Genomic DNA, 21,382 nt, shown 5'->3' with positions numbered 1-21,382 from the left:
CTTTTTAAAGCATATTTTTACTCCTGAACCTATTTAGGCTTGCCATAACAACGGGGTTGAACACTTATTGACTGAAGACATTTCAGCTTTTTGTAATTAATTAGTAAACATTTAAAAAAAAAATACATACAGTACCAGTCAAAAGTGTGGACACACCTACTCATTCAAGGGTTTTTCTTAATTTTTACCATTTTCAACATTGTATAATAATAGTGAAGACATCAAAACTATGAAATAACACATGGAATCATGTAGTAACCAAAAAAGTGTTAAACAAATCAAAATATATTTTATATTTGAGATTCTTAAAAGTAGCCACCCTTTGTCTTGACAGCTTTGTACACTCTTGGCATTCTCTCAACCAGCTTCCAACAGTCTTGGTGGAGTTCCAACATATGCTGAGCACTTGTTGGCTGCTTTTCCTTCACTCTGCGGTCCAACTCATCCCAAACCATCTCAATTGGGTTGAGGACAATTTAATCAATTTTAAATTCAGGCTTTAAGAACAAGGGGTGTGAATACTTTCTTTAGGCACTTAGAGAAGGAGGGGGAGAGAGAGAGGAAGGTGAGAGAACAGAGATAGAAAATAAAAACATTGAGGGCTATTTCTTTTTTACAGTGGTGAGAGAGGGGAAAAGAGAGCGAGAACGGGAGGGAGTGAAAGAGAGAGACAAAGAGAAAGGAAAGAGGGAGGGAGGGAGGGAGAGAGACACACAGAGAGAGCGAGAGAGAAGGCTTTCATTCCTGTCACGCTATGAGAAGAGTAATTAAAAGTCCCATGAGGTTCATCAATTCCAACCGATAAAAAGGAGGGGGAGAGAAACACTCCATGAGCATAAAGGAGGTCAGAAACGGAGGGAACGAGGGAAAAGAGGAAGAGAGAGAGTGACTTTAGAGGTAGTACGTGTGGATGGGTTGAGAAAACCAAAAAAGTAGGATGAGAGAACAGGAGAAAAGAGGCAGGGAAGGAGGGAAAAGAGAGAGAGAGACCTGTGTCTTAGTAAATGTGGAGAAAAGTAGGAAGAGGGGAAAAGAGATCGAGGGTGGTGAGTTGAGAGGGAGAAAGACAGAGAAACTAAAGGGAAAGAAAGAGGGAGAGGTAGAAGAAAGTGGATGAGTTGAGAAAGGGGAGACAGGAAAGAAGGCAGGCAGAGAAATGTAGCAAGATGGGGGATAGTGAGAAACATTGCCAGAACGTTTTATTAGGAGCGGTTTAAAACGTTCAGTGGTATTAATGACACGTCACTTGGGTTTAGGAAAATAAAAATCCATAACTCCATCCAATATCTTTAACGACCAAATTATGAATTATGTTGAGATATTGACATTATTACTTAATATTTACTATTAAAAACTGGTATGTGGTCAGTTTAGGAGTCAGGGGAGTTGGCTAAAGCACATACCAATTTGGGCCCATATTCATAATGCATCTCAGGGCTGATCTAGGACCTGTCTTGCTTTTTAGATCATAATGAATATGACCACATGGACATGGGGGCAGCTGATCCTAGATCAGCACTCCTCCATCTGGACTAGGCTACTAAAGTGTGTGGCCTCAATGTGAGGACCATACACAACGGATAGAGAGAGGGTCGTGTCTCTCTTGTCGTGATGTGTGTTTTGTCCTATATTTTATTTTTTATTTTTAACCCCAGCCCCGTTCTCCGCAGGAGGCCTTTTGCCTTCTGGTAGGCGTCATTGTAAATAAGAATTTGTTCTTAACTGACTTGCCTAGTTAAATAAGGTTATAGCCCTGATCTGGCTATGCCATATGGCTGTGGGCTACACTATTTCATTTAGCAGAGAAGATTTGCTTAGAATTCCGTGGCATTATTATATAGTATGAAGAATACAATTGAACAAAGCTGAATAAAATATAAATTATATTTTCTCCAAACGATTTGAGGGAGTGCACACATGCCAGCTATTCTGTGTTGAGCGGTTAACAAAGAAATAGGTCCTCCTATATGCTTAATTTAGAGTTATTCATATAACTTCAGTTGTTCTACAAACGTTGGGCTATATGTTTTGATTTGTAATACATTGTAAGGCTGCATGATGCAACTCTAATGATGATTTGAAAAAAGTATCTTGAAAGGCATGTTTTTTTTGGTTTTTTTTTGCGCAGGCTGTACACAATACATCAGTCTCTCATCCACAATTTAACAAGCTCTTGATAATGCCTAGAATTTCACAGCGGCATCCGCTTTGTGTGGCCGTAATGAATCCCTAAAAAAATCCATGCCTTTTGCGGCCTTCTCCCTGAGTGCTGCGCACTCTATCACGTGATTGGGTCTTTCTCACAGGCTACAAGTGAAGAAAGACACATCAGGGAGGCAACTGCGTAATCCTTATCCAATTCCAAGGTGCATATTGAAGATATTGGAAGAACTGTACACATTTACTTTTCGTCAGCCAACAAGATGAGTAGGCCTAACATACAGCAAAATCACTAGCCTATGTCAATCTACTATCCCCCATAGTACAAAAGTTGACCTATTCTATTCTGTACAATAAATAAATATTCCAAACATAGTCTGGGACAGTTGTGTGATGCGATAGATCCCAAATGAATACAACCACTAGTATTAAAAAAACAATTCACGCAATGAGGCTGACGCAACAGATCAGAACGTTTAGCTTAAAATGTTGATAAACTATTAGGCTATTTCTTCACATTATAAGCGCAGGAATGCGCACATAGTAATAAGCTATAAGCGCAAATGTTCCATTAGTGGAAAACACCATTATCAAGTGACCGCAAATGCAATTATGCATGTAATGCTTTTATTTTAAAGGTGGGTTTTAATGGTGTAAATTGTCTTCCCCAAACGTGAAACTCCCACGCTGCTTATGTATGCCAGTTAGGCTCTACACCCCTTGTGAAGCGGATTAATGTGCTTCATTTTAAGAAGTTATTTGGCTACTTTAATTGTGATACAAACCTTATTAAAACATATAGGCCTATGGGTTAGGCTACATGAGGTGTGATACAAACCTTATTAAAACATATAGGCCTTTGGGCTAGGCTACATGAGGTGTGCGACTATGATTCGAAAAAGTCACAAAAAAGACATTGTTTCTTATGCTGGGCATCATTCACAAGTGATAATATATAATTCACAAGTAATAGGCTAATATTGTCACCCATCAGGCTATTCTTGATTTAATCTTGTCTTTACCTGTAATAAATAAAATGTGTGAAATTTGTTTTGATTTAGAATGGACCATTATCATGCACCTGTATCGAAACAGGGGCAGCGGAAAAAATACACATCATCTATCATCTAATAGTGAATGGAGGACGCTTTTCCCCGTGGTTTATTTTCATGCCAGCCAGGTAGGCTATAATCCGGTTGTAAATATAAGCAATGTGCTTAATATTAAGAAAGTTAAAAAATAAATATAGTAGCCATAGCCTATAGAAAGCTGATTCTCTTCTTTTTAGTAGAAGCCATCACTTGTTTTCTCGCGCAATTGCATAGCCTATTGAAATGTTGCGCAACATGTGCTCATGGGCTCTCATGAAGTGTTTGATTCGATTTTCGAATACATTTGCATTGATTAGAGGGTTAGAGTACCAGGCAGTTAGCACGTTTAGAGTGCTGAGAACCAGGCAGGTAGCAAGTTTGGTAGGCTACTAATGACCATCAGCAGCATCAGAGCTTGGGGAAGCCTAATTACCGTGACTAAACGATCATGTGGAATTTGACTGCCTTCACAACTCGTGAACGCCGGTGTGGTGGTAATACGGTCACTGCAACAGCCCTAGTTGAGACCACAGAGCTGTCATAAGTAGGGGAATAAGGGTATACAGGCATAACCAGGGGTGCATCACAAATGGCAACCTATTGTCTATATAGTGCACTACTTTTGACCACAGCTCTATGGGTGCTGGTTGAATGTAGTGCACTACATACTGTAGGGAATAGGGTGCTATTTCGGACAAAAGCACAGGTTTGAAGGCCCTTATGGTGAATTTTTTCTACACAAAAGGCTCAGACTTTCCTGTTTCCATCCGCGCGGGTCAGCACCCGTGTCTCACTAAGCCATGTCTCAGGCGGACCTGCTCTAACTTGGGGCCAAAGCCAGGCCACTGGTACTTTTCAGCTGACATTTAAATAACAATGTCTAACTGTGGACTTCAACACCCAGCGGAGGATGTTGATTCTGCTCGCCACAATTCTGTAGTGTCACGACTGATGGAAACACCATAACACTAGAGCTGACATTAACATAAAACACTGGTGGCCCACTGGTGAGGTGGAAGTCTCATGGGGAAAGCACCATTAGTGAGGCAGCTGGCTAAGAGGGCCTGTGAATGACCCCGTGGAAAGGAGGAGTGGAAAAGTAGCTCCTCTGTATTTTTCTTCATCGCTCACTCTCTCTCAATGTCTCTGACTGAGAGGTCGGTCCCCATTAGTTCTTCATCGCTCACTCTCTCTCAATGTCTCTGACTGAGAGGTCGGTCCCCATTAATCCATACTCAGTTGTGGGATAGGAGCTGTGTTTGTGAGTGAGTGAGTGAGTGAGTGAGTGAGTGAGTGAGTGAGTGAGTGAGTGAGTGAGTGAGAGAGAGAGAGAGAGGAATAGAGAGAAGAATACAGAGAAGAGGGGGTTAGAGTGTCTGGTCATCAGTGTCAACATCTACTGGTTAATGAGACTCGTCCATCACTGTCCAGTGCCACACACACACACACACACACACACACACACACACACACACACACACACACACACACACACACACACACACACACACACTTCCATTGAGAGATCCTCAGAATTATGGACAACTGTTAGTTCATAAACTGAGTTTCAATATCCAATGAAATAATATTCACAATTTTATTTTAAAGTTTCAAGTATTATTGTCACGTGCACAAGTACAGTAAAACGCCTTTCTTGCAAACTCAAATCCCAACAATGCAGAAATCAACATCAGTAGTACTATAAAATAATGTAGAATGAATAACAATGCTGATAGTCCGTGTAGCCATTTGTTATCTATTTAGCAGTCTTATGGCTTGGGGATAGAAGCAGTACTGCTTGCTGTGTGGAAGCAGAGAGAACAGTCTATGGCTGTCCGCACCAACCTCTGTAACGCCATTCGATCGAGGGGGGTGCAGTTGCCATACCAAGCAGTGATGCAGCCAGTCAAGATCCTCTCAATGGTGCAGCTGTAGAACCCTTTGAGGATTTGAGGGCCCATGACAAATCTGTACAGCCTCCTGACTGTTAGTGTGAGTGGACCATTTTAAGTCCTTAGTGATTTGGACAGAGGAACTTGAAGCTCTCGACCCGCATCACTACAGCCCTGTCCACTACAGCCCTGTTGAATGGGACAAGGAGAGGTTAAAAATGACCGTAAATATGTCTGCCAGCTGATCTGCGCATGCTCTGAGAACGCGCCCTGGAATGCCGTCCGACCACACGAGTGCCTGATTAAAAACCTTACTGGAGTTGGCCTTGGAGAGCGAGATCACCCAGTCCTCTGGGTCAGCAGGGACCCTCATGCACAACTCATGACAATGTAAGCTACCCCTCTGCTTATTTACATACTCAAGACTGTCTCAAAATACAACACTGTCCCTATAATTACGTCATCATCTTTTTACCTGACTGGCTTTCAAAGACAGCTTGAAATGAAGCCTACACATTTTGTGCTCTTGTAGGAAGCAGTAACTCCCCAGTGCTGACCTATACTTATCTAGAACTGGGCTAATAACTCACTAACTAGCAAAGAATATCAACAAATGTGCACACGCACGGCTCTATGCTCTGATCTGACAAGGCTCGCGGGTAACTCGCAGGTGATTGGAAGACCGCTCATGGATTACCCCCACCAATACAATTCTGCTCCGTTGCACTCTGGCTCTGCTTACAACAAAATTGTTGCATTGAAAAGGGGCTGAAATGTTGATTCAATCACAGAAACAACGATCTATATAGTGCAAACTAATGGGGTGAACTCAGTGAAATTCAATCTCTTGCATCTCTGCGCGGCCTGGGTTAGAGTTAGGGTAGGGTAGGATAGGGTGTAGGGTGTAGGGTAATCTGATCCTAGATCTGTTATCATCTGTGACTTATTTTATTTATTTATGAATATTTATTTTTTTACTCCCTTTTTTACTCCCGTGATTACGATCTTGTCTCATACTGCACCTCCCCTACGGGCTCGGGAGAGGCGAAGGTTGAGTCATGCAGCCTCCGGAACATGACCCGCCAAACCGTTCTTCTTAACACGCGCTCGCTTAACCCGGAAGCCAGCTGCACCAATGTGTCGGAGGAAACACCGTTCAACTGATGACCGAAGTCAGCCTTCAGCGCCCGGCCCTGAGAGCTCCTGACAGACGTTCACTATGGTGCATCAAGTTTGTTGGAACCCCTCTAGCGCGCAGACAATAAACAATAATTCATTTAAGATCGACTTTGAGTGTCCCTGTGTAAGAATTTCCACAACAGGCCTATCATCGGTGACTTCTACCTAGAGCCCCATTCTCACTAAAGGGGGATAGAGCCAATCTTGCCCACGGCCAACCCTCAACAATAGACATGCTGCTGTATGCAAAACACTTTGTCTGTTGATTCACTGCAAATTAACAATAAATATAATTAAAGTCATGGTTGGTCACCTGTCGTTTCTAGTGTGCGTTCCTGACAAAACCAGGGTCTAGACACACTGCTGTGCAAAGGGTCTCCTCTCTTTTTCTGTCTTTCTTCTCCATCACCATTTGATATTTGGGTCATGATGGCAGCAGAGGCTTTAATCTCAGTCAGCTGTTTGATTTTGGGGATCGACATCTGCATTGAGCAGAAAACAGTGGCACAGAGAGCAAAAGGTCAAAGGTGGATTGTTATTTTAGTGTTGAAATGCTTTGTTGACATTCTGAGAATGAAGCAGGCCTAGAATCAAATTTGGGTAAAATCCAAATTCTTTAAAAATGGTTAATTTACATTTAACTTAGTTTTGATAAGAATACCAACTATGAACTCTTTGTGACCTTGAGTCATGCACGCACACACACACACAAGCAAACGCACACACACACGGTTAAGGAGCACTATCGGAACAGTGTGGGATGCAGGACAGCTGCTGCTGGCTTAATTAGTGATCACTCTCATCTCAGAAGGGTCGCTGTGTGTGTGTGTGTGTGTGTGCGCGTGTGTGTGCGAGAGAGAGAGTAAGAGTATGTCTGTGTGTAGTGTGTGTGTCTTTCTCAGTGTTTGTGTGTCAGTGTGTGCCTACTTCTGGTCAAAAGTAATGCATTACATATGTCAGATATACAGTTGAAGTCAGAAGTTCACATGCACTTCGGTTGGAGTCATTAAAACTCGTTTTTCAACCACTCCACAAATTTCTTGTTAACAAACTATAGTTTTGGCAAGTAGGTTAGGACATCTACTTTGTGCATGACACAAGTCATTTTTCCAACAATTGTTTACAGACAGATTATTTCACTTATAATTCACTGTATCACAATTCCAGTGGGTCAGAAGTGTACATACACTAAGTTGACTGTGCCTTTAAACAGCTTGGAAAATTCCAGAAAATGATGTCATGGCTTTAGAAGCTTCGGATAGGCTAATTGACATCATTTGAGTCAATTGGAGGTGTACCTGTGGATGTATTTCAAGGCCCAACTTCAAACTCAGTGCCTCTTTGCTTGACATCATGGGAAAATCTAAAGAAATCAGCCAAGACCTCAGAAACAAAATTGTAGACCTCCACAAGTCTGGTTCATCCTTGGGAGCAATTTCCAGACGCCTGAAGGTACCACATTCATCTGTACAAACAATAGTACACATGTATAAACACCATGGGACCACGCAGCCATCATACCGCTCAGGAAGAAGACATGTTCTGTCTCCTAGAGATGAATGTACTTTGGTGCGAGAAGTGCAAATCAATCCCAGAACAACAGCAGGGCAGAGTTAAAGAACCTTGTGAACATGCTGGAGGAAACAGGTACAAAAGTATCTATATCCACAGTAAAACGAGCCCTATATCGACATAACCTGAAAGGCCGCTGTCACGGCTGTCGTATGAAAGAGACCAAGGCGCAGCGTGAGTATCGTTCCACATCTTTATTACTATGTGAAACTATGCAAGACAGACAAACTATAAACAAAAACAACAAACCGTGACGAAGAGGTGCTACATGCATAAACTCAAAATAATCTCCCACAAACACTAGTGGGAAAAACAACAACTTAAATATGATCCCCAATTAGAGACAACGATGACCAGCTGCCTCTAATTGGGAATCATACGAAAACCCCAACCTAGAAAAAAAGAACCTAAAACACAACATAGAAAATTTAAACTTGACAAAAACCCCAAAATAGAAAAAAGAAACTAGAACCAAACATAGAAATAAATAAACTAGACAAAACCCCCCAGTCACGCTCTGACCTACTCTACCATAAAAAAATACAAGCTCTCTATGGTCAGGACGTGACAGCCGCTCAGCAAGGAAGAAGCCACTGCTCCAAAACCGCCATAAAAAAGCCAGACTACGGTTTGCAACTGCACATGAGGACAAAGATTGTACTTTTTGGAGAAATGTCCTCTGGTCTGATGAAACAAAAATATAACTGTTTGGCCATAATGACCATCGTTATGACCTAAGACAGGGAATTTTTACTAGGATTAAATGTCAGGAATTGTGAAAAACTGAGTTTAACTGTATTTAACTAAGGTGTATGTAAACTTCCGACTTCAACTGTACATTTGTTAAAGGCATAATCTGTAACTTTAGTTTCCAGTCATAAGTACAGCCCCTGTAGTCTGGCCCCAGCTCTGTTTGTGTCCTTAGAGTTTACAAAAAAGGCATTGTACTTGTGCACGTGACATTGAAACTTGTTTGCTGTCATTATCAAGTCATGACAATGAGTGGCAGGGAGTTGGCATGATAGCGCCAACAGTCAGACACTGCAGCCCCTTGCACTTGTTTGTAAATAGAACTGCCAGTGCCAATGAAGTTATATGAATTAACCTCCCCCGAAACCAAAGATGACACACAGACACAGTAGGGGGTGTATAACACATGGAGCGTTGCTCAGCCTCTAGAGTGTTGACACTGTCACACACTGATGCCTCAATTAACTCTGCCCTGTTTCAACCTACTGAGGAACACACCCACACCCACACACACACACACACACACACACACACACACACAGAATCAAAACAAACCCAATCCAGTGAACTCATGACAAAACACCTCATGTCCATAAATGGTAGTTGTCCCCTGGTGTTTAATGTTTGTTGATTCACTGTCTTCTTGCTGGAAGGGAGAACACACAATACATATTCAAAAAACACATCACCGCCATCTTTCTACAATAAGCATCCACTTCCCTGGACACCTACAGTAGGGAGTCAGTGACCCAGAATGTGAGTTAGTTTAGCATACTGTAGCTGTACTGATCTGAATGGTTGGATGCAAAACAATGGCAGAAGTGGGACTCTGGCCTTTCCCTGAACAAAATACATGGTTTCTATGGATAATAGGGGTGGCATTAGAATATAGGACAGCCACTGTCCCCCTTTCCATCCCTCTCTCTCCACAGAGTTAAAGATCATAGATATTTTTAAATAGTGACATGAGGAATAAATACCCAGTGAATAACAAAGACAAATGAGGGCTAAAAATAACATGGCTATATACAGGGAGTACCAGGTAATAACATGGCTATAGACAGGGAGTACCAGGTAATAACATGGCTATAGACAGGGAGTACCAGGTAATAACATGGCTATATACAGGGAGTACCAGGTAATAACATGGCTATATACAGAGAGTACCAGGTAATAACATGGCTATATACAGAGAGTACCAGGTAATAACATGGCTATATACAGAGAGTACCATGTAATAACATGGCTATATACAGAGAGTAGCAAATAATAACATGGCTATATACAGGGAGTACCAGGTAATAACATGGCTATATACAGGGAATACCAGGTAATAACATGGCTATATACAGGGAATACCAGGTAATAACATGGCTATATACAGGGAGTACCAGGTAATAACATGGCTATATACAGGGAGTACCAGGTAATAACATGGCCATATACAGAGAGTAGCAGGTAATAACATGGCTATATACAGAGAGTACCAGGTAATAACATGGCTATATACAGAGAGTACCATGTAATAACATGGCTATATACAGAGAGTAGCAGATAATAACATGGCTATATACAGGGAGTACCAGGTAATAACATGGCTATATACAGAGAGTACCATGTAATAACATGGCTATATACAGAGAGTAGCAGATGATAACATGGCTATATACAGAGAGTACCATGTAATAACATGGCTATATACAGAGAGTACCAGATAATAACATGGCTATATACAGAGAGTAGCAGATAATAACATGGCTACATACAGGGAGTACCAGATAATAACATGGCTATATACAGAGAGTACCAGGTAATAACATGGCTATATACAGAGAGTACCAGGTAATAACATGGCTACATACAGGGAGTACCAGATAATAACATGGCTATATACAGAGAGTAGCAGATAATAACATGGCTATATACAGAGAGTACCAGATAATAACATGGCTACATACAGGGAGTACCAGATAATAACATGGCTATATACAGAGAGTAGCAGATAATAACATGGCTATATACAGAGAGTACCAGATAATAACATGGCTATATACAGAGAGTACCAGGTAATAACATGGCTATATACAGAGTGTAGCAGATAATAACATGGCTATATACAGAGAGTACCAGATAATAACATGGCTATATACAGAGAGTACCAGATAATAACATGGCTATATACAGAGAGTACCAGGTAATAACATGGCTATATACAGAGTGTAGCAGATAATAACATGGCTATATACAGAGAGTACCAGATAATAACATGGCTACATACAGGGAGTACCATGTAATAACATGGCTACATACAGGGAATACCAGTACCGAGTTAATGTGCAGGGGTACGAGGTAATTAAGGTTGCTATGTACATTTGGGTAGGGGTAAAGTGACTTGGCAACAGGATTGAGCTGAGCTGACTGAGCTGTAACAGCAGCGTACGTGGTGAGTGTGAAAGTGTGTTGTGGTGTCAGTTAGGGATGTTAACCGTTAATAGGTTACCTGCGGGAAATAGATTTGACCGGTCATGCTTATCGGTCTATAGGGCCATTTGTATAATTTAGTAGAATTAAACTGGCGCCTTGTTTTAATTCCAGTCCAGTGATAACTCCCGAATGGCGCAGCGGTCTAAGGCACTGCATCTCAGTGCTAGAGGCGTCATTACAGACCCTGGTTCGATTCCAGGCTGTATCACAACCGGCTGTGATTGGGAGTCCCATAGGGTGGCGCACAATTGGCCCAGCGTCGTCCGGTTTAGGGTTTGGCCGGGGTAGGGCGTCATTGTAAATAAGAATTTGTTCTTAACTGACTTGCTTAGTTAAATAAAGGTAAAACAACTAACAACAAAAGACAATCCCTACAAAAGATCATTAAAGTTGGGAAAGGCTTCTTCGACTACTAACCCAGCGGGGCTTAACAACAAGCAGGATGCACAAACTGTCCGTATCAGACTAATATTAGCATATCTCTCTTCAAATAAACACAAGCCTGTTGATTATTGGCTAGGTCTGCATCCCAAATCCTGAGCTCTGGTCAGAAGTCCACTGTATAGGGAATAGGGTGCCATTTGGGATGTACACTAGGAAAAGCCTGTCTATCAGTCCAGGCAACACAGCCATTCTACTGGGGGGAGTGATTGCATTTGATGTTAAGGGAAGGTGAGAATCCATTTTGTGTTGCGCATGGAGACATGGGGGCTGCTAAATCAGGACAGACTCACAGTTGTAGTTTGTGATAACTCAGCATTTGTCAGTGGAATTGGATCTTGTCGAGTTATAAGGATAATCTGATTAGCTGGACATGCATGCAAACAAACACTTAAAACACCCACAACACCAGATCGACACACACACGCACACAAACACTTGTTTCCCCTAGACAATAAATATTACATTTGGTGTTGGCGGAAGTGGATGAACACTCAAACATTGCTCAACACCTCAACACACATACACACAGAGTGGATATGTCCTCTCCTACAGTGTGTCTCTCCAAACACACACACACCAGTTCCAACTGTTGACTACAAAGCTTCTATCCCCTAAAATAAATTCCCATTCAGAAACCATGCTGGCTAATGCTACATTATTATGATAGCTAGCAGGGTGTCTAATTAGGAATAGGCTACCTGGAGCGGGATGTAGCCCTGTATGCTATATTAGCGTAGCATCATATTAATGCAGGAGGAAACGGAGCACATCTCACTATGAAAGCTCATTAAAACATGACAGCCAACTCTGCATGGCTACAGCCCGTTATTAAGTAGCAGAAATGTTTCTGCCCATAAAGTCTCTCCTCTCTATGTGGGGAATAGAGTTCACTGTGTAGATTCCTCACAGTACATTGTGGAAATCTTTATTAGTCTCTTTTGAATTACGTGTTCCTTTTTTCTTTACTTTTGATATTGTTCACATCGGAGTCTGAGTGTTGCAGGTGCGTGGGAATAATTTGATGATATCTTTAGAGAAAAGGAAAACCCGCACACTGATCTTGCCTGTATCACCTTTTCAGCCTGTATCACCTTTTCAGCCTGTATCACCTTTTCAGCCGGTATCACCTTTTCAGCCGGTATCCCCTTTTCAGCCGGTATCCCCTTTTCAGCCGGTATCCCCTTTTCAGCCTGTATCACCTTTTCAGCCGGTATCACCTTTTCAGCCGGTATCCCCTTTTCAGCCGGTATCCCCTTTTCAGCCTGTATCCCCTTTTCAGCCGGTATCACCTTTTCAGCCGGTATCCCCTTTTCAGCCGGTATCCCCTTTTCAGCCGGTATCCCCTTTTCAGCCTGTATCACCTTTTCAGCCGGTATCCCCTTTTCAGCCGGTATCCCCTTTTCAGCCGGTATCCCCTTTTCAGCCGGTATCCCCTTTTCAGCCTGTATCCCCTTTTCAGCCGGTATCCCCTTTTCAGCCAGTATCACCTTTTCAGCCTGTATCACCTTTTCAGCCGGTATCACCTTTTCAGCCGGTATCCCCTTTTCAGCCTGTATCCCCTTTTCAGCCTGTATCACATTTTCAGCCGGTATCCCCTTTTCAGCCAGTATCACATTTTCAGCCTGTATCACATTTTCAGCCTGTATCACCTTTTCAGCCGGTATCACCTTTTCAGCCGGTATCACCTTTTCAGCCTGTATCACCTTTTCAGCCGGTATCACATTTTCAGCCTGTATCACCTTTTCAGCCGGTATCACCTTTTCAGCCGGTATCACCTTTTCAGCCTGTATCACCTTTTCAGCCGGTATCACATTTTCAGCCGGTATCACCTTTTCAGCCGGTATCACCTTTTCAGCCGGTATCACCTTTTCAGCCGGTATCCCCTTTTCAGCCTGTATCACCTTTTCAGCCGGTATCACATTTTCAGCCGGTATCACATTTTCAGCCTGTATCACCTTTTCAGCCGGTATCACCTTTTCAGCCGGTATCACCTTTTCAGCCGGTATCCCCTTTTCAGCCGGTATCCCCTTTTCAGCCGGTATCACCTTTTCAGCCGGTATCCCCTTTTCAGCCGGTATCCCCTTTTCAGCCTGTATCACCTTTTCAGCCGGTATCCCCTTTTCAGCCGGTGAACCAGGTAGTTTAATTCTTAAGAAGCAGAGTAGCATGCTGCGGTGTGGTCCTCACTGTCCTCCATTGTAGCTCCATCCAGTACCATCCAGCTCCAACAGAGACGATTAAATGCTACTTTTTATTCAGAGCTTTCCCTAAAGCATCACTGCTGCTTTCTAGGAACTGATGTTTGAGTTAAGAGAGGGCTACGCATGGTGAAAGTAAATGAAGCTCTCTGATAAAGCACAAATAGACAGTTTATCCAGGGATTTTGCGTGACAATTAGCAGGAATCATCTGAAGTCATTCCCAGACACCTCTGAATACAGTAATCATTCTGCTTATCTAACAGGGAGACATGGAGAGGCAGAGAGAGGAAGACAGTTCAGATGGATGGTAGTCCTCTGTGGCCTATCATAGACACACTGCTATATGAATAAAGCACATGGCCTGGCCTATCTACCATCTACAGCAGGGGTAGGCAAACCCTGTTCCTGAAGAGCTGCAGGTACTGCAGGATTTTGTTCCAACTAGGCACCACACACCCAACCAACTGAGCTAATTGGCTTCATCCAAGATGAATATGTGCGTGTGAGTGTCTCTCTGTGTGTGTGTGTGTATGCGTGTGTGTTTGTGCATGTGTCCATGCTTCCTCCAAGACGATGAATGTGTGTGTGTGTGTGTCCATGCTCCCTCTAAGATGAATGAGTGGTGGTGCAGCGCCAACATGGGGAAGCCAAGTCCACCGAGACCAGTGAGCAGCAGCACACTGCTATCATCATATACCACATAAACCCTCCCATGAGAGTACTGATTTACATTCACCAGGGCACACAGGTGTAGGGGACGCAACGACAGGGGGAGGGGCAGACAAACACAGAGCGAGAGAGGCAGGCACACACAGATAAGCTGGCACGTACACACACACACACACAGATAAGCTGGCACGTACACATACACACACACAGATAAGTTGGCACGTACACACACACACAGATAAGCTGGCACGTACACATACACACACAGATAAGCTGGCACGTACACACACACACACAGATAAGCTGGCACGTACACACACACACACAGATAAGCTGGCACGTACACATACACACACAGATAAACTGGCACGTACACATACACACACAGATAAGCTGGCACGTACACATACACACACAGATAAGCTGGCACGAATTGTACAAAGACACACACACACACACAGATAAGCTGGCACGTACACACACACACACAGATAAGCTGGCACGTACACATACACACACAGATAAACTGGCACGTACACATACACACACAGATAAGCTGGCACGTACACATACACACACAGATAAGCTGGCACGAATTGTACAAAGACACACACACACACACAGATAAGCTGGCACGTACACACACACACACACACACACACACACACACACACACACACACACACACACACAGATAAGCTGGCACGTACACATACACACACACACACAGATAAGCTGGCACGTACACACACACACACACACACACACACACAGATAAGCTGGCACGTACAGTACACAGACACACACACAAGGGTGGAGCACACAAACAAAGAAGCTGCCATGCACACATATACATTGTCCCACATAAACACAAAGCTAGACTGTTTCTCCTATCAGAATCAGACATCTACCGTCTCCTTTTAAAACACTGATCGAGAGAACTTCCATGTCATTGCATTCACTTGGGATGTAATTGGAACAATTCACAAGTGGTTGCCTCTGCTTTGACCCTCATTGGTTAGAATTCATTTTAGACAGGGATAATAGGAAAATATATTACAAATAAATGGGGGATTGGAAATGATGTAGACAATTACATTGATAGAAGCCACAGTCTATCTGCAATATTAAAGCTGATCTACCCCATAAAAAATTAAGAATATAAAAATATATATATATATTAGACAAGGATTACCTTGAAAGACTAAATGATCTCTACCACACACACACATCCTCCAGAAGATTGTGTGTGTGTGTACTGTATGTGTGAGAGAGATAATTGCCTGATTTAGCTGAGGTGAAACACCACAGTAAGGAGAACTGTTTATCTGAGAGTGTTCCTCCACTCCTCAACACCTGTTTCTACAGAATGGTCCTTGCACAGGGAGAGGAGTTGCGGATAGAGAGAGAGGGAGGGAGGAAGAAATGGGGAGCGAGAGGGAGAGAAAGGGGGAGGAATAGAGGGAGAGCGAGGGAAGAGATCAAATGAGAGAAAAAAAGAGATGGACATAAAAGGAGAGTAAAACAGATGAGAGAGAGAGAGAGGGACAGAGATGAAAGGCTGCCAACGTCTCATCAGAGCAGTCTGAAGTGGACAGACAGACTCTACATTGGTGTGGGTGACTCTTGGCTATTTTCTGAGTGGTTGTATTAGCGACAAAGTGGGCTCAATGTCTCCATATTGCAGTCTACACACACGTCAACCCACTGGCCCCTCGCTCTTAAGTCCCTCGTCCCCCTGTGTTACTGCACAGCGGCCGTCAAAAACTCCCCTTAGAGCACACTGAGGACACACACACACACACAAACTAGAAACCCACATATAAAAATAAAGGGATGTCTTCACATGAGACTGGCAAGAACAGTAACACACACACTCTGAGACACACAACCACACACACACCTTCTGATTCCCTGCCTGCCCAGACTAGAAAGCTAAACAAGCTTATTAAAGATACTGACCTGGCAGCATGGTCCATGCTTCACTCTCCCAGCAATCCTGAGCTTAACATTCCCATGCGCCAGTGTGTGTGTTTGTATGTGTGTTTGTCCGTTGTCAACCTCGTGGTGTTGGTTGGCAGCGCTGCCTTGAGCAAGGCTGAGCAGGCATACTGAAATATGGTGAGAATCTACAGAGAACACACGTAGAGAGGAGAGAGAAGGGAGGAGGAGAGAGAGAGGAGAGCGACTGCTTGCCATCCAGCTCCTGTGCTGAGTGCACCACACTTACATGCCTCAGCATCCCTCTACCCCTCTCTCTCCCCCTCCACACTATGAGAAACCATAGAAGAGACAACTAGTCTTATCTATCCCACTTGCTCCATAGAGAATCATTATATTTTACTCTATCTTGCCCTCGCAACTTGTCTCTACCTCTCAAGCATGTGGTAGGGCTGATTGGATTTGGTGTGCGTCAGTCTGTGTGCCTGTGTGAGGCTGTAATCATTGATCCATCCCTTTATAAAATGTGAGTTTCTAGTGTGTGCAAGCTTGCATGTGTATAAGAGTTTATGTGTGTGTTTGTGTGAGAGAAAGTGAGAGGCAGAGAGGAGGGAGCTATCGCTGCAGTAGAGACAATGGGGGTTGAGGGGAGGGAGGGGGGAATGACACGACAAACTGGTGGTGATTGAGGCTGATCTGCACCACTGCTCTAGCTGGCAGAGCAGGAGCTGTGAGCGTATGTGGGCACCATTTAACAGACACGGTTCATTAATCAAGAGTAGAGGGACTGGTGTGGGTTGTGTGCTAGCTGTGGGGTGCGAGAGCAAACGTTTCATTACCATCTGTTTAGCACATTATAATGGCTTATTGAGTCACTTCACGATTTGGCAGCCCAGTCCGCCCACTGGAACACACACACAGAGATATTGCTATTCTCCTCATAGCACCTGTCTGACAAATTGGTGTCACAAATCCAACGTTACGCCGCTCCTTCACTGTCAAACAGACAGACATCAACAGTTGACTGACTGTAAAGGAGAAGAAATATACTAAACAACCGTCTCAATGACTCATACATCAAACACATCATCTGACCCTCCCAACGACTCAAACATCATCTGACCCTCCCAACGACTCAAACATCATCTGACCCTCCCAACGACTCAAACATCATCTGACCCTCCCAACGACTCATACATCATCTGACCCTCCCAACGACTCATACATCATCTGACCCTCCCAACGACTCATACGTCATCTGACCCTCCCAACGACTCAAACGTCATCTGACCCTCCCAACGACTCAAACGTCATCTGACCCTCCCAACGACTCAAACGTCATCTGACCCTCCCAACGACTCAAACGTCATCTGACCCTCCCAACGACTCAAACGTCATCTGACCCTCCCAACGACGCAAACGTCATCTGACCCTCCCAACGACTCATACGTCATCTGACCCTCCCACGACTGAAACGTCATCTGACCCTCCCAACGACTCAAACGTCATCTGACCCTCCCAACGACTCAAACGTCATCTGACCCTCCCAACGACTCAAACGTCATCTGACCCTCCCAACGACTCAAACATCATCTGACCCTCCCAACGACTCATATATCAAAACACATTTATTTCTCCATCATCTGATATCAGTACAATTTCAATTACCAGTTTACAAACACTGTCTGCAGCAGCATCTTAAACACCTGTACACACACACGCATGCACACACACGCACGCACGCACGCACGCACACACACACACACAGACAGCATATCATCCCGCTTTCAATCAAGAAACTGTTGAATCGGCCTCCCGAGTGGCGCAGCGGTCTAAGGCACAGCACCCGGGTTTGATACCATGCTGTGTCACAACTGGCAGTGACCAGGAGTCCCATAGGGCGGGGCACAATTGGCCCAGCGTCGTCCGGGTTAGGGGAGGGTTTGGTCGAGGGGCTTTACTTGGCTCATTGTACTCTAGTGACTCCTTGTGGCGGGCCGGACGCCTGCAGGCTGACTGCGGTCATCAGTTGAGCGTTTTTTCCTCCGGCACATTGGTGCGGCTGGCTTCCGGGTTAAGTGGGTGGGTGTTAAGAAGCGTGGTTTGCCAGGTCATGTTTCGGAGGACGCATTACTCGACCTTTGCCTCTCCCGAGCACGTTGGGGAGTTGCAGCGTTGAGACAAGACCGTAATTGGATATCACGAAATTGGAGAGAAAAAGGGGGTAAAATACAAAAAAAATAAGAAAATGTTTATCAAAACACACGCAGAAAGAGTCAAAATAGCCCCAAATTAATGTTTGTTTGTGTTTTCCTAAACTGTCCTCCACAACTCGTAGAAACAAACCCCTTTCAGAAAATATTACTAGGTCAAGTCATTTCAGGAACTTAGTGATCGCTGCTTCGTCGTCTCTGCACTTCAATTAGCCAGTCATTGAGTGGAACAGTGATGCAGAATACCCATCCACAGAACGACGGGCTGCTTGAAAACTCCTTTACTTTGTCTCTGGCCTGCATACATAGTAGGACTAGTCATCATCTCTCCAGGATAAATATAACTCAATATCAAAGCATAATCTCCCCAGGAGAAATAAACAGCCTTTTCAAGGACAAGGACAACGTAAATAGAATATATAGCAATGACTTGTAAAGGTTAAAATAGTTCAAATCTAAATGTTGACTTAATACAAGCAAACTAGCATAAATAGCCTCTGACATTGAGAATAGCGTGGTAATAATTTGGTAATAAACAAACATCATCAGCCATACGGACATTTATTCTATACAGGGCTCTGTACTGGAGAAAACTCCAAACTAGCAGTTATTGGAAGAGAGATGTAGAACTCTCTTTCTCATTGATCTATTAACTTCTTTACCGCCTGGTGATTTCAGCAGGCTGGCCAAACCTTCATTCCAACGACCAGGCTGAAATTTCAGGCAACCTTTTCAAACAGTTCTTACTCTAAAAGTGCATCATCATTTTCACAATTTCACAGTATTATTCTAACCTCATAGTGTGGAAATATGCATTTTTTGACTGCACTGGGCCTTTCAGAGCATTAGCAACAGCAACACTACTGAACAAAAATGCTGTGCACAAATGTATCCTTTGTCAAGGTAATCCATCCACCTGACAGGTGTGGCATATCAAGAAGCTGATTAAACAGTATGGTCATTACACAGATGCACCTTGTGCTGGGGAAAATAAAAGGTCACTCTCAAATGCACAGTTTTGCCACACAACACAATGCCACATATGTCTCAAGTTTTGAGGTTGTGTGCAATTGGCATGCTGACTGCAAGAATGTCCAACAGAGCTGTTACAGAGAATCGAATGTTCATTTCTCTACCACTTCTCTACCGTTTTAGAGAATTTTGCAGTACGTCCAACCGGCGACCGGTAGGCGAGCGGTTTGATGATGTCAACATGGGTGGGGTTATGGGCTAACCCCACCCATATAAGCTACAGACAACGAACACAATTGCATTTTATTGATGGAAATTTGAATGCACAGAGATACCATGATGAGATCCTGAGGCCCATTATCGTGCCATTCATCCACCGCCATCACCTCATGATTTCAGCATGATAATGCATGGCCCCATGTCTGTACACAATTCCAGGAAACTGAAAATATCCCAGTTCTTCCATGGACTGCATATTCACCAGACATGTCACCCACTGAGCATGTTTGGGATGCTCTGGATCAACGTGTAAGACAGCATGTTTCAGGTCCCGCCAATATCCAGCAACTTCAAACAGCCATTGAAGAGGAGTGGGACAACATTCCACAGGTCACAATTAACAGCCTGATCAACTGTATGTGAAGTAGATGTGTCGTGCTGCATGAGGCAAATGGTGGTCTTGTATTTTATTTTCATTTTACCAGGAAAGTTGGTCACACCAGACAGTGGTTTTCTGATCCAAGCCCCTTTCAATTTAAAATATGTTTTTATGTATTTTACCCCATTTTTCTCCCCAATTTCGTGATCTGTAGTGAGGCCTCAAGCACGGCGATGCCTTAGACCACTGCGCCACTCGGTAAGCCCTTTAAAATATATTTCAATTCTGGGTAATTTCACATCTTAATTCTTGTGTTTTTTACATTTTATTATTTCTATTATTATCTATATCTATATCTATATTATTATTATTATTATTATTATTATTATTATTGGAAAAGAGTTGTTAAGGTAAGAATTTCACTGTACTGTTTTACACCTGTGTCCTGTGCACGTGGCAAATAAACTTTGAAACTTGAAACTTACAAAGCTGTAAGGATTTCTTGAAACCCCATAGTAACATTATGGTTCATAATACAAGACCTGTTGAAAATTGAAAGTTCAAAAGTTCAAAGACACCAGATAAGAGGATGTTACCTTGAAATATTTCAGAGCAGTCAGGTATTTCAAGAAATGTGCAATTGAAATGTCAAACATACTTTGATATTTGATCCAGACATAGCAAGAGACAAGAGCTGTCATACAGCCCTGGATGACATTTTAAAAGAACAATAATCGTGCAACAATGTTACAAACTTTGTAGGAAATTTATAGAAAAATCTGGTACATCCAATTAACTTTTTTTGGGAAAATCATGTAGCGTGGTGTCATCTTATGAAATAGTCAGCTAAACACATTAGCTAAAAGGCTAAAGAATGGCTGCTGAGCATCCAAACAATCCTCAATAAGATTTTCAGAAGACTTTCCTGGGTGGGAAAAAAATAATAATTCACTCAAAATTCTGTGAATGCCACTCGAAATCCAAAGAGAATGAGAAAATGAATAAAATGTATAAAATAAAATGGGAGAAATGTTACAGTCTCCATCCTAGACTTCTAAAAAGCATACAAAGCTTGGGAAGCTACAAATTAAGAAGCAGTTGAACCTTTGAGCGGATAAGCAGCCCTTTATATAGAGGCTTGTTAATTTTCACCTTGGGAGATGAGAATTGCAAAGGCATCAAAGCCTTGGCCTAAGCCTGCTTCCCACACACAAACA

At 43.1% G+C, this 21,382-nt stretch overlaps 1 protein-coding gene across 1 annotated transcript in view; it reads right to left on the bottom strand.

The window, feature by feature from the left end:
- LOC106574043 (multiple PDZ domain protein) overlaps window positions 1-16,720 on the bottom strand; it is a 129,343-nt gene extending 112,623 nt beyond the window's left edge. Inside the window, exon 1 of the mRNA XM_014149565.2 lies at window positions 16,404-16,720. Coding sequence (XP_014005040.2) covers window positions 16,404-16,413 — 10 coding nt within the window. The 5' untranslated portion in view covers window positions 16,414-16,720. The remainder of the gene's footprint in view (window positions 1-16,403) is intronic.
- Window positions 16,721-21,382: the final 4,662 nt, after the last annotated feature.

The sequence above is a fragment of the Salmo salar genome, chromosome ssa16, assembly GCF_905237065.1.
Source record: "Salmo salar chromosome ssa16, Ssal_v3.1, whole genome shotgun sequence".
NCBI classification, from domain to species: Eukaryota; Metazoa; Chordata; class Actinopteri; order Salmoniformes; family Salmonidae; genus Salmo; species Salmo salar.
Note: the sequence above shows the minus strand (reverse complement) of the source record. Positions and strands in the feature narration are given on the sequence as shown.